This window comes from Hevea brasiliensis, chromosome 1 (assembly GCF_030052815.1).
Source record: "Hevea brasiliensis isolate MT/VB/25A 57/8 chromosome 1, ASM3005281v1, whole genome shotgun sequence".
In the NCBI taxonomy this organism is placed as follows: Eukaryota; Viridiplantae; Streptophyta; class Magnoliopsida; order Malpighiales; family Euphorbiaceae; genus Hevea; species Hevea brasiliensis.
This window is the reverse complement of record NC_079493.1, coordinates 109,836,656-109,851,332: the sequence shown is the minus strand read 5'-3', so window position 1 is coordinate 109,851,332 and position 14,677 is coordinate 109,836,656. Positions and strand designations below refer to the sequence as shown.

Below are 14,677 nucleotides of genomic sequence, written 5' to 3'. Positions count from 1 at the left end.
TTGCTCACCGGCTTGGAGCTACCACCCAACCTTTCTCACGCTCATCCCGTGTTTCACATCTCCATGCTAAGAAAATACATTCCAGATCCTTCTCATGTACTATAAACTGATGTAATAGAGCTAAAAGAGAACTTGACATTTGAGGAGCAACTAGCCATAGTGGACTACCAAGTGAGACAACTAAGATCAAAGCATCCCTATGGTGAAGGTTTTGTGGAGGAGTCAGTCAGTGGAAGATTGAACCTCGGAGTTAGAACGGTACATGCGTAGAAAGTACCCTAATCTGTTCAATGTAAAATCATGAGATTTATTCTGACTTGTGTAAAATTCTAGTACGAATTTTCTGTAAGGGGGGAAGATTGTAACACCCCTGATTTTTTATATATTATTATTGGGCTTCGTGTAGGTATCCTCAATTCACGGAAATTCGACAGTTGTCCGGATCTGTGAATTTCCTACATGCATCACTACGGAAAAGTCTCGAATTGGATCGAGGTTTTGGCTACCCCACCATTGTCAGCATCCCGAGCGTTCTCAAGTCGGAATCGGCAAAGGTAAACCCGAACCTTGCTTTTTCGTAATTTTCTAGTGCTTAAATAGGATTGAAAATCCATAAAATATTCGTGGTAGCTTAGAAAATTACGATTCTTTTGCAATAGCTTAGTAATATTTCTAAGGACAAAAGGTAGTTTTATAATTTTTAGAGCTTATTTGAGCAGCTTTTGCAAAAATGATCAATTATAAGGACTAAATTGAAATTTTACATATTGTGATGAATGATTGATTTGATGGGCCCAGGAGGGGCTGTGTGATGTGATTGAGTTGTGGATATATGGATTGTGGATATAGAAGTGTGTTTTGAGCCCTTTGCCAAGTTGGGTAGGTCCTAGGTATAGGGGAGACTCTGCCGGATTTTCGGCACGACTTAGGACGTATTGGGTCTTTTCTTGATTTGTATTGAGTCATTTGTATTAAATAATTGTAATATAATTGTCAGGTGAGCCGGGACAGCCTTCTTCCTCCGCCCAGCCGCCACAGTGATTGCCGTCAAGTCTGTGAGTAAAATATTAATTTTAATTGTAATTTCGATATTATTATATGTTCAGCATGCCCATGCATCACTTATATGCATATATTTATGTAGTTAAACTCTAGGCACGATTTATGATGCATTGATAAATGTTAAAGTGCCATGATGTTGTTGTGGTAATTTGGAGCAGTGTGCGTGCGTTGGCGTGCGTGTGATGTGGTGTGGACTATGGATAGGACGGGGTAGTCACGGCTTGAGTAATTCGCTGGGACCCGATCCTTCGAGGGGTAGTCACGGCTTGAGTAATTCGCTGGGACCCTCGATTTGGTTATTAAGTGGAAGTCCGAGCTTGAGTAATTCGCTGGCACCAGGTTGGATTAAAGAGAGTCAGATAGGATCACCCCCATATGTTATGATTGATACTACAGGGTGTGTGAGTGCTCCAAATTACCTTTTTGATGTTATGATGTGAAAAATGTTGTTGATGTTGCATTTCACTCTACAGGGTGCATTAGTTTTAGATAGTTATAGAGATTATAGTTAAAATTGATATTTTACTCTCTGAGTCGAACGCTCACTCCTGTTCAAAAATTTTTACAGGCCACAGGAGGATATTTTATTCTGGGTTAACCTGCTTTTCTACTTCGCAGGTTGTTTATCAATATTTGTGTAATTTTATTTACTCCTAGAATTTCTGCATGTGTTAGAAGTATTTATTGATTATGGTCTGTAATATTATTATCATGTTGGACCTGTAAACGTATAATGATATGCATGTTTGATGGATTGGATGAGGGAGCTGAGCTCCCATTTATTATTATGAGGATTATGTGGAGGGTGAGCTGAGCTCCCCAATTGAGTATTTATTGTGTTTACAGGTCGGGTGAGTCGAAAACTCCCCGTTGGAAAGTCCATTTTATGGCCGGACTCTGTCCGTTTGTTTTCTTGATACTGGGCCCAAATGGGCCTTAGAGTTGGGTTAATGAACAGTTAGGCTTACTACAGGCCTCGGGGGCTTTAGGCTGGCCCAGGTCCTAGTGCCGGTCCGGCCCATAGGTTGGGTCGTGACAAATTGTGTCATGGCAATCAAAGTTACAAAAATGTGTTGATATGTTTACTATTGAAGTAGAGTTTATTGCAGCAACAAAAGCATACAAAGAGTTGTTATGGATGAAGTTCTTGAAAGAACTTGGTGTCCATAAAAAAAAGTACCAGTTGTTCTACAATAGTCAGAGTGTTATTCACATTGGAAATAATTTCTCCTTTCATTCAAGATCCAAGTATATCGATGTAAGATATCACTAAATTAAAGATTTGTTGGAGAAAAAGCAATTGTTGCTTGAGAAGATCCATACATATAAGAATGGATCAAATAACTTGACCTAGATTCTACTAAAGGAGAAGTTTGAATACTGTCGGTTGACAGCAAGAATGATGGAGCCCTCCATATAGTCGGGTGGGGGAGAATTGTTGGGCAGTAGGTGCCTCCACATGGAGGGTGCCCACTGTACAATTGTGTGTAATCGATTTTGTAAAAAAAAATATAAAAGTAAAAGTTAACGGCCACACGAAGTTTGGTAGCATGCAAATTGATGACACGTAATTCGTGATTGCACGTATTTTTAGAAGTTTAGAAAATTAGTGGTACACAGTTCAGAATAGAGAATTCAATTTGAATTTGTAATCCTTTGCCTAGGTAGTAGCTCAACCATCTTTAGTAGCTCAATTTCTTGAAGGGTAATCCAAAACTTATAGCTTTAAGGAAAATTAGAGAGAGAGTTGATATAAGCTTTAGGAAAGTTTTCTAAAATGAGAGTGATAAAAATAATGAGGAAATTATGTGGGGTGTTGCGGGAAACACTTTGAGTATCACTATTTTTTGTTTAATCTCATTTGTAAAAACTCATTTTGTACCTACAATTTGCAATAGTAGAAAATTTATTTGTAGTTTGATGATGTAACCCAAAATTAAGAGCGAAACATGTTAAATTTTTGTGTTATTTTTATTAATTATTACTGCAGTAGTATCACAATTTTGACCCAACTTTGTTCCTAACATGGAGTTCCATGCAACTAACTCGAAGAGCCAAATTTTTGTAGATTTCTTCATGTTTTTTATAACAACTTGGGAGTCGCAATGAATGGAAGCCTGGAAATTGAATAATTAGAATTTGAAGTAAGCTAATAAGAAGATGAAATTTTGAACTCTAAAAAGCATAAGCTTTCACAGATTGATATAATGAAGGTTGATTGTAGAAATTCTCTTTTTACTCATCAAGTCCAATTTCTTTATTTTTAATTCAAGTCCCATATTCCTTCTCTTTCCTTAATTCAATAAACAAACAAAGCATATCCCGACTTGAAGCTTAGTCCCAATTCCAAAAGAAAGCCAAAGAATAAAGCATAAGCCCATATATATATATATTACCCATAAACTTTAAGCTCTACCGGAGGAAATATATATGTGCACGTGCTATGAAGGCGACTGAAGAGAGCAACAAATAGAGGTAACCAATTGTAATAGGGGATTGTCAATAGGAACCCATAAGATAATCCTCAAGAAACACAAAAAGAGCAATATAAACGCACAATGCAAATTGTACCCAATCCCACTTACCCAACAACCACTCAGGTTCCTCCTTGATGATTACAAAGAGTTTTCTTAGCTCACCGAAGGAGCAAAGTAGCCACACCATGAAGGGGTTGCGATGGGCGCCATAGGAGACATAGGCTTCGAAAGAGGGTTAGGGACTCCAAAATTGGGAGGAAATGTTTTTTTAATTCATTTGCATATAAGGGCATATTTATTATTTGACATTGCTTTATGAAAAACAAATGCAAGGACCATTCAATTAATAATGATAAACAACGAGATGTTTTAATGAATTTTTAAAAATACAAAGACCGACTTATAGATAATATTAGAATGCAAAGGTTAAATTATAAATCCCCCTAATATTAATACTAACAGAATTATGAGCATGAACAAAAGCAAACAGTTTTCTAGAATTTTTTCTGTCATTTGTTTTTTCCAAAAATCAAACTGTATTATTTGATTTGGTCATTTAAATTGAAAAATCAAGGAAAAGAACCAGCAAACCAAATCAAACCGTTTCAGCTTCTAGAACCGATTCTAAAAGGTTAAAACATTGAAAACGACAATTATTATAAAAATGTCATGCTCTTGCTCTATGATATCCAGCTTTTATCCCTATTTTTTCAAACGCGCTTAGAGCTTGTTTGCTTGATTGAACATTTTATTTCCTACTCGCAACAAAAATTTACGCGGAAATACAAGAACCCCCGAACTTCAGTCCCACTCGCCCTCGCTTTTAATGACGTAAGTTATGCAAGGTCAAGCGCTGGATTGGAACGTGTAAAGTGATAATGACCATTGTTTATGTACGCGGCTAAGGTTGCGAATGGTAATAGTTTTGGCAGTTTCGTGTATAGGCGGCCATAAATGGTGGCGCAATTAAGGCGGCAAATGAATGTAATTTCGTAAATAGTTGGAGTTTGATAGGGCAATTTGGAATGTGAAAAAGGCAAAAAAGCACAAAATGATGGAGGTTTCGAGGATAGTTCGTTACTGCTTTTGGACCTGGTTTTGAATTATCCTGGCGCCATTTGTAATTTTGATCTCTTTTTAAAAAAAAATTTATATTTAAAGGTGTCTCGACGTGTGGGCTGGTCCTCGACATATTTAATTTTATATTGAATAAACTTATTTTCATACAGCTAATAAATAATAATAATGGTGGTAAACGGAATAATACTTTTGAAATTTCCAAAAATTTGCTAAGTTGGATTCCAAAGTGGAAGCCACCAAACAATGAAGGGTAAAATTCAAGGTGGAATTTGTGGATTCGGTCCATAACAAGCCAAAACCAAACCACCCAGAGTCGAAGACCAAAGAATTGTCAGCTCCTAACTTGACCAAATACAAATCTCTCTCTCTCTATTTTATTTTCTATATATATAAACAAAGAAATCAAAATTCAAGCTAAAGATAAGCCATCAACCCCGCACCGGTTTTGCCCACGAACCAGCCTTCATTTCTGTGCCTCAACTGACTTTACCCTTATCAGTTTTCCTTCTCTATTCTTCATCTTTATCAGGTAATTTCCTTTACAAAAATAATTTTTAGAAAAGAAAGAACAAAACCAGAACAATTGTTTCTTGAGGGGAAATTCTATTTTTATTATTTTTTTTTAAAATATGTGTTGTGTTTTGTTATGTTGAAGTTGTTGTCTGTTGCTTCAATTTAGAAAAATATGGAGTACTGCATGGCTGCAAGAGCCTTGAAATCAAGTTTACGCAGCGAACTCGCCTCCAAATATACCCAACAAACTCTCTTTGAGGATATCTTGTTTTCCAATGCAAATAATGGTGTTGTTTCGTGCGAAGATTTCTCTGTTGATGGTTTCTTTGACTTCTCTAATGGCGAATGTTATATTCAAGAGCAAAACTTGTTAGAAGTAGAGGAGGAAGAGGACGAGGAAGAAGAGAAAGATTCTCTTTCTGTTTCGTCTCAAGATCGTGTGGATGATGACAACACCAATTCTAGCACCTTTTCTGATTCTCTCCTCACCAGCGAATTCTCTGTACCAGTAAGTTTTTTTTTTAAAAAAAAAAAAAAACCCTTGTATGTTGATTGATTTCTGTTTCGTTTCTGTTCTTAAAATTAAACCCATGTTATTTTATTTTGAAGGTTGAAGATTTGGCTGATCTAGAATGGGTTTCTCAAATTGTGGATGATTCTTCCTCAGAATTCTCCCTTCAGTACCCTTGGAAAGCAGAGAGCCATGCAATAAACAACAGATTTCAACCACAAACCCAGCCGGCCAAAGTTTCATATCTTTTCCCTGCTCCAATCCCATCCAAGCCAAGATCCAAACGGCTCAGACCCACCGCTAGGACCTGGTCAGTTGGTTCTCCGGTCACAGACTTATCATCATCATCTTCTTCTTCTTCTTCTTCTTCTCCGGCATCATCTTCTGCTTCAACGCCATGTCTTGTTCCCGCCAACACGGTCCAAAGCATTGACTCGTTATTAACGGAACCACCAATGAAAAAACCAAAGAAAAAACTTACACCTCAAATCGGTGGTGCTCTGGGGTCAACCCAGTTCCAGCGGCGGTGTAGTCATTGTCAGGTTCAAAAGACTCCGCAGTGGAGAACCGGTCCGCTCGGGCCCAAGACGCTATGTAACGCTTGCGGTGTTCGTTATAAATCGGGCCGGCTTTTTCCAGAATATAGACCGGCTTGTAGCCCAACCTTTTCAGTGGATGTTCACTCCAACAGTCATCGGAGAGTATTGGAGATGAGGAAGAAAAAGGAAATGGCCGAGCCAGAGTCCGGGTCGATTCTAAATTTTTGAAGGTTTTAGGACCATGAGTTAGGTTTACGTGAACCGGTAACCGAACCCGGTTTAAGGTCTGTTTGCAGGATTCAGGATTTGTAACAGTAACAGATTATAGGTAAGGTAGGTAATTTTCTTATTATAGGGTGAAATTCTATTTCTAGTATTTTTATTTAGGTTTTTTTTTTTAATTTTTATTACCTTTTAATTTTAAGACTAGTTAATGAAAAGGAAAGAATTTATGTAGAAGTTAATTAGAATATTTATTTAATATCTAATTATTCATGTGATCCATAATTTTTTTTACTTTTTATATTATTATTATTGGTTTTATTATGGTAAGATAAAGCTTGTAATTTTCCATTTGGATACATTTTCATCTTGAGACGTTCATACGAATTCAGTAGCATTTGATTGTTTCAATGCAGACAGGAGATCAACATTAGAGTGGAAAACCCAAGAATCTTATAAAATATTATTATTATTATTATTATTATTTTAAATAATTAATTATTAGATTAACCGAAAAGCAAACACTTGTGTTGCATAGAGCCATTTGGTGGTAGTGGAAATGATGTTAGGATGGCAGCTTTGGATAACGTGGAATCCAAGTCTTGATGGGTATTAGGTGGAGGGATCTTTGCTATCAACAATAAAGAGGTGCCATGCGGAGAAGTTAGTTGGGAGTGGGAGATTCCTAAGAGCGGCCTATAAGAATTCGTTACGCAGTATTTGATGGGAGTGAGACGTAATTTAGGAATACCAAATGTTTAAATATCTTCAGAGTCAATTATTAAAGAAAAATTAATACAAAGTAATAAAAATTAATACAAAGTAATAAAAATTTATGAAATAATAATATAAATATAAAAAATTTTGTTTAGTTCTGCAAGATTCAATTAAGAACTAAAATTTATAAAAATATTTTTTATTATTTAATTATAATTTTAAATTAATAATATATCTTTATATTATATATATAAATATTTTTATATTTTAATAAAATTATTAAAATTTATAAAATAATTTTTTCTTTTTAAAATTATTTTTTTTAAATGACTTATTTTTTCTCTTTATCAATAAAATATTTTCTTCTTTTTTTTTTTGAGTGTTTTAAACATTAAAAAATATGAAAAAAAAAATTTTTTTTTCAAAACAAATGAAAGTTTAATAAAAACAATTTTAATTTCCAATCAAAGTAAAAATTTGCTGTTAATTTAGTAATGGATTTTAATTTCATTGTAAAATATAGTATTTTTAATTTTCTTGCTAAATTATAGTTTAAAGACCTTAAAATGACAGCCTATAAGGGTTAAAGTAGAGTCTGGAAAGCGCCAGGAGTGACTCCGCCCTAGAAAGCCTTCCTCAGCATGGTGTTTGGCTAACTCTTATAGCCACTATCTGAAATTTTAGATGGAATTTTTTGGTGAATTTTTTAAATTAAAAATAGACATTAATATTTTTTGCATTTATTGTGGTTCATAAAATTGGAGAATCTCTTTATATCTATAGAAAGCAAGTCAAGTAAATGTAGATATTTATTCTTAATATGCAAAGACATAAATTTAATACCATACATTTCAATATTTAATTATGGTAATCGATTCTTTTATAGTAATTATCTAAAAGGCTCTAAAAAAATAAAATAATAAATGATTCTCCATATAATTTTAGTAATTGATTATATATATATATATATGAGTATAATATAATTATGTATTGGATTTATAATAAACTGGTTCTAGTAAAAAAATTTTCATTGTGTAAGGCTCCGCTTGTTTTACAGAAAATAACTTATATATGAAAAATATTTTATGTGAAAATATTTTCCGTTGTTTAGTTATAATATTAAATTAATAATATATACTTATTTTATGTATATATATAAATTTGTTCACGTTTTAATAAAATTATTAAAGTTTAAAAAATAGAAAATGAATTTCTCTTTTGAAAAATGAAAGTTATTTTCCTTAAAAATGACTTAATTTTTTTTTGACTAAGAAAATATTTTTCGTTGATTAATTTTTCTGAGTGTCCCAAATACTAAAAAATGTAAAAAATATTTTTTAGATAAATATTTTTCGTGAAATAAACGGAGACTAAGTTATTGATTTACATTTGAATTAAGGTAACTAATTCCATTAGAGGAAAATATACTAGCAAATATAGTATGATTATATAAGAACAATAATCCTATCAAAATTGTTATAATTTTAACAACAATCTATTCTTATCAGTGCTTTGTGTGTGTTTTTTTGACAAAATATATAAAGTAAAAAGGATTTAAAAGGATTTTTTTTTTTTAAATTGCAAAACTCTTGCAATTCCCTAGTTACAAGTAAGGAAACTAAAGAATTTAATTAATTATATTTAGGAAACAAGGAGACAATGAGGCCACAGCCTCACTCCATCACAAAGTAAGTTAAGGCTATGTTTGGTAATATTTTTTATTTTTTATTTTTTATTTTTTATTTCTCAAAAATTAAAAACTACTTATCAGTTTAGTTTTTAAAATTTAGAAAACTGATTATTAGATATGCATTGCGTTTTCTCCTACTTTGAATTTTACAAACTTTTTTTTAACACAATTTTATAAAGTAAGGGGGAAAAAAATAACCACACCAAACAAATTACTATATTCATTTTACTTAATTTGTAAATGATTAATATTGAAGGGTGTTTTAGTCCTTTGATTTTTTTAGTTGTGGCAATAGCATATTTAGTTGTGGAAGTAGAGACTTCCAAGCCTACTAATACAAATTTGTTCTGCTTGGTAATATTAAGCCACTAGCACGTGCTATGCACCCCAATATATATAAAATCTAATTAGGTTATTAAATAATTATTAATTAAAAAATTATTTTTAATTAAAAAAATTTCAACATTACTATTTTAAATATTAAAACTTTTAAATATTAACAATAAACTTTGACTACATAAGTTAGCAATTGCTCTCAAATCAATAAATTTAATGGCCATAATTTTTTTAATGGCCATAAGTTATTCTTCGTATATAATAATAATAATAATAATAATAATAATAATAATAATTTAAAATAATAAAAATAAAATAGCATTAAAGTAAATTAAAATTTATTAAATATATAAAAGAGAAAGAAAACTTTTAAATATTAATTTTTCTTCAAAGTAAATATGAGTCTTGATCATTTTTAAATTAAAAATTAGAAAAATGATAACATGTGATAATTATATTTAGTAATTATATATTATAACTATTTAGAAAATACAAGAAAAATTTAATGTTAACTTTTCTATTTAAAAAAAATAAAAACTAATGGATAGATATTACATTTAAGAATTAGACATGTTTAAAAGAAAATTCAATCATTAATTTCTCATAAAAGTTTAAATATGCATGATTTTAATTTGGAGCATATATTTTAAAGGTAATTAAACTTTTAGTTGTGATAATAATTGGAAAGTCATGATAATAGTCGTTGAATTTTAAAATTAAAATGTCTTGAGTTATCAAATCATCAATAATTAAATACTAAATTTAATTGTAATAAATATGTTTAAAAATATTTAACTTTTCTTTAAAATAATTGCCATTGACGTTTTTGAACTAAAAATTAGAAAACTTATAATGAATGATAATTATATTTAGTAATCAACACTTTTCCATTATTTAAATTTGAAAGATCAAAATAATTAATAATTATATTTAGAAAAATTAAATTATATAATAATTGTATATTACAACTCTTTAATAAATATAGAAAATTGTTATTAATAAATTCAATTAAAAATTACTACTTCGTATAAATGTGACAGATTTAAAATCATATTTCCTCTTGAATTTATTTTACAAAATCTGGAACACCTCTTTATCAGGTAGCGCAAATGAAATATATATAAAATTAACATATGTATTTATTGAGTATAATTAATAAATTAATCTGATTAACTTTTAATTTTTCTTATTTATAATTAAATTGAGCTTTTTAAATAATAATAATAATAATAATAATAATAATAATAATAATAATAATAATAATAATAATAATGACTACTTATTATAATATTAAAGTATAATAATTAAATAATTTATAACTTATATGTACATAATTAAATAATTAATAACTTAATCATAATTTAAAGAAATTATATGATGAATTAAAAAAAAAGATAATTTAATGAAATTACTTAGTGTGTGTATATATATATAGCATTCAATACATAATTAAAAATATGTCTGTATTAAATATATACTAAAATAAGATAAATAAAAATAAAATAACATTAAAATAAATTAAAAATTATTAAATATATAAAAATGAGAAAGAAAATAAAGTATTTAATTCTATACGACCACTTTTATAGTATAATTTTAAATTATTTTATTAATTTTAAGATATATAATTCTTAAATTTTTATAATTAAATGAAATAATTAAAAATTTAAAAATCATTAAATGAGAAATTATAAAATTATTAAAATATATTTAATATTTTTTATTAATTAACCATAAAAATTGTGATAATAATGATAATAGTAAAAATATTTAATAGCAATAATAATAGTAATAATTACTTACATTAATTATTATAATTATTAAATATAATAATTTCTTTATGGTATGTGTCGCATGGCAGTACTAAAGTTTAGAATACCATGAAGCAATAGTAAGAGAAAATCTTTTTACTTTATAATATCATATGATAACACTAAAATTTAGAATGTTATTAAAATTTAGAATGTTACATGACAACATTAAGAAAACCTCTTTATTATATATATATATAGATTTGGTGTTAGGCATATGGAATAAGATTCCATGTCTAAGTTTGGTCACCTGTAATTGCTAAGAAAGAGAAGGAAAAAAATATATATACAAGTAAATTATCTTTCAGTAATTCCATATATAAGTTTGGTCACCTGTAACATAGAAGGAAAAAATATATATAAGGAAATTATCTTTCACTGGCAAAAATCAGAATTGGGAAAATCTCAGATTGCGTATCTGAATAATTAAATGCCAAATAAATAATAAAATAATCGACCTTTTCACTATGACTTGAACAAATCAATATATATATATATATATCTTTCTTTACAGAAAATTGTTCGACGCATGTCTTTCTCCGCCAAAGGAAGCCGGGATAGGCAACCTCTCTATTTAAATGCATTTGAGCAACTCCACCTATTAACTATATATTAACCTTGCAAACCACCTTATGCTCATGGATTCTCTTCAATCTCCAAACATGCTTCTCTTTCTTCTCCCTTTGCTTGTTGCTTGTATAATTTTCTTGCTTCACTCCCGCCGGAAACTCCCCTACCCTCCAGGCCCAAAAGGGTATCCAATCATCGGTAACATGGGTATCATGGACCAATTAACCCATCGTGGGTTAGCCCGTCTGGCTAAACAATATGGTGGGCTCTTTCACCTTCAGATGGGTAGGCTTCATGTCCTTGCAGTGTCGACACCGGACATGGCACAAGAAGTCCTTCAAGTCCAAGATAGCGTCTTCTCCAACCGACCGGCGAACGTTGCGATAACGTACTTGACCTATAACCAAGCCGATATGGCCTTTGCAAACTATGGCCCGTTTTGGCGTCAAATGCGCAAAATCTGCGTTATGAAGTTATTCAGCAGAAAGCGGGCAGAGTCTTGGGCCTCTGTGCGAGAAGAAGTGGACTCCATGGTTCGAGCGGTGATGGAGAAAACGGCTTCACAAGTTAATATCGGTGAAATGTTATTTGCTTTAACGAGGAATATAACATATAGGGCTGCTTTTGGATCATTATCCCATGAAGGACAAGATGAGTTCATGAAGATTTTGCAAGAATTTTCTAAGCTTTTTGGAGCTTTTAATATTGCAGATTTTTTCCCTTGGTTGGGTTGGATTCGTGGACAAGGGTTCAACAAGAGGCTAATGAAGGCGCGCCAATCTCTAGATGGGTTCATTGATACGATAATCGATGAACACGTGATGAAGAAGAAAAGCGACAAGGATAATAATAAAGATGAAAGTCCAGTAGAAATAGAAACGGAAACAGAAAAAGACATGGTGGACGAATTATTGGCGTTTTACAGCCATGAAGATGCGAAAAATGCTTTCTACGACTCACAATCCACCATTAAGCTCACTAGAGACAACATCAAAGCTATCATCATGGTATAAACTCTTTCTTTGTACTGCTTCAATGGCATACTATACTAAACCCACCTCAATCTGGTAAAATCTAGGTTTTATACATGCATATAGAAATGACAATAGGGCGGATTGGGGTTGGGATCGCCCCAACTGTCCTCATTCTATAGAGAATTAGAGTTGAAGTGAAAACTTCTCCATGAAAAGGAAGGCGAAATGGATTTTCTGTGGTTTTTTAATATTTTCATTTCAATTTATAATTAAACAATATAAATTACGTATTAAAAGATAAATTATAATAAAAAATAATATATTATTGTGCTGCGGATTTCAGTATAAACATTTCGACAAATGCTTGATTTCTTAACTGATATATAAGTTTATCCTTTGCAGGACGTGATGTTTGGTGGAACCGAAACGGTGGCCTCAGCAATTGAATGGTCATTGGCGGAGCTGATGAGGAGCCCGGAAGACCTCAACAAAGTACAGCAAGAACTCAAAGAAGTGGTTGGGTTGAACCGGGTAGTCCATGAATCGGACCTTGGAAAACTGACCTACCTGAAATGTGTGTTGAAAGAAACCCTACGTCTTCACCCTCCCATTCCCCTTTTCCTCCATGAGACAGCTGAGGATAGTGTCATTGCCGGATACAGAATCCCGGCAAAATCACGTATCATGATCAATGCATGGGCAATTGGGCGAGACCCCAATGCATGGCATGACCCAGACAGGTTTAATCCTAGTAGGTTTCTGAAAGATGGGGCACCAGATTTTAAGGGAAGCAATTTTGAGTTCATTCCATTTGGGTCGGGTCGGAGGTCATGTCCTGGTATGCAGCTAGGATTGTATGCAATGGAGATGAGTGTGGCTCATTTGCTTCATTGTTTTAAATGGGAGTTGCCTAATGGAATGGAGGCAAGTGAGCTTGATATGAATGATGTGTTTGGACTGACTGCTCCAAGAGCTGATCGACTTGTTGTTGTGCCAACTTATCGGTTGAATTGTCCAGTGTGAGGTGAAAAGGGAAGAAAATTGATGTAAATTATTTGGATATAGTTATGTATATATACATATATATTAAATAAGGAAAAGGGTTGGATGGAATATGGAAGGAGAAATTTAGAATTGTATTATAATAATTGATTGTGGTGGATCTCATATGAGTTTCATTATAATTAATGATAAAAAATTTATTGATTTTATAGAATGATTGTATTAAATAATTTTAAATATTTTAATTAATAGTTCATATAAAATATATTTTTATTATTAATTTATATTTTCTCATTTTTATTATTAATTAATAAAATTTTTGCTAATTAAAATTTTATATTTTAAATTTTAATAATTTAAAAGTGTTTAAATTTTATTTGTTTAAAATACCATGTATAAAAATTTTATAAATATTATTATTAAAAATATATTTTATATTAATCAATTATCTATATAAGTAAGTTTGGATAACGTATACTCAATACACAAAATAAAAATCAATATAAATATTATTTTCTAAACTTAAATCTATCTCAAATTAAATTATACATTATTTGAGGCCATCTCAATAAAATTTAATTAAATCGGATAAATACTCTATGTGTTAGTATTCCTAATTGTCGTAATTCACAATGGAAATACAATACACATTATGTATATGAAAAATAGTGTGCTAATCTCCTCACATTTATGTAATAGTCATCCTGGAGATTAATTTGTAAATCCCATATGTCAGAAAATGAAACGTGCAAAATTAGAGGTTCTGTGTGTTGGATGAATAAGTAATTTTTTTTTAGTAAAAGAAGTTATTATATAACATTGAGTAAATGGCAACGGTTAAGATATCAATAAAAATTATCCTATCTAAACTTGAATTTGATTAATATTTTCTAAACTTTAACTCATTTTAAGTTCGATTAAAATTTATTTTAAATAATCTAAATCTATCTCAAACTCATTTAATTTTATATATTTTAATTAATAATTTATATAAAATTTATTTTTTATTAATAATTTATATTTTAAAAATTTAATAATTTCTTAAAATATTTAAAATTTATTTTATTTAAAATAAGATATATAAAAATAATATTATAAAAAATATTTATTTTATATTTAATTAAATATCTATGTAAACAATTTGAATAATAAATATTTAATATGTAAAACTTA

At 30.6% G+C, this 14,677-nt stretch overlaps 2 protein-coding genes across 3 annotated transcripts; both read left to right on the top strand.

Moving 5' to 3' along the window:
- Positions 1-4,947: 4,947 nt before the first annotated feature.
- Positions 4,948-6,682, top strand: LOC110646497 (GATA transcription factor 5). 2 transcript variants are annotated; one of them, XM_021799945.2, is made up of 3 exons: positions 4,948-5,148; positions 5,275-5,640; positions 5,742-6,682. In XM_021799945.2, exons 2-3 carry the CDS (start codon positions 5,305-5,307, stop codon positions 6,408-6,410), a joined length of 1,005 nt encoding a protein of 334 aa, XP_021655637.2. In that variant the 5' UTR covers positions 4,948-5,148; positions 5,275-5,304; the 3' UTR covers positions 6,411-6,682. The 2 variants fall into 2 exon arrangements, with proteins under 2 accessions (XP_021655637.2, XP_021655636.2); XM_021799944.2 differs by having other exon boundaries at positions 4,959-5,148; positions 5,299-5,640.
- A 4,875-nt stretch (positions 6,683-11,557) lies between these two features.
- LOC110652511 (cytochrome P450 84A1-like) lies at positions 11,558-13,654 on the top strand. Its single transcript, XM_021808118.2, has 2 exons — positions 11,558-12,535; positions 12,905-13,654. Exons 1-2 carry the CDS (start codon positions 11,591-11,593, stop codon positions 13,523-13,525), a joined length of 1,566 nt encoding a protein of 521 aa, XP_021663810.2. The 5' UTR covers positions 11,558-11,590; the 3' UTR covers positions 13,526-13,654.
- The last annotated feature ends 1,023 nt before the right edge of the window (positions 13,655-14,677 follow it).

What these genes read in the sequence shown, in the direction of transcription:
- LOC110646497 (XM_021799945.2), top strand. Translation starts at nt 5,305, where the DNA reads ATGGAGTACTGCATGGCTGCAAGAGCCTTGAAATCAAGTTTACGCAGC. An exon ending in CCAGCGAATTCTCTGTACCA is followed by an intron (nt 5,641 to 5,741) that starts GTAAGTTTTTTT and finishes TTTATTTTGAAG; the next exon opens with GTTGAAGATTTGGCTGATCT.
- LOC110652511 (XM_021808118.2), top strand. Translation starts at nt 11,591, where the DNA reads ATGCTCATGGATTCTCTTCAATCTCCAAACATGCTTCTCTTTCTTCTC. An exon ending in ACATCAAAGCTATCATCATG is followed by an intron (nt 12,536 to 12,904) that starts GTATAAACTCTT and finishes TATCCTTTGCAG; the next exon opens with GACGTGATGTTTGGTGGAAC.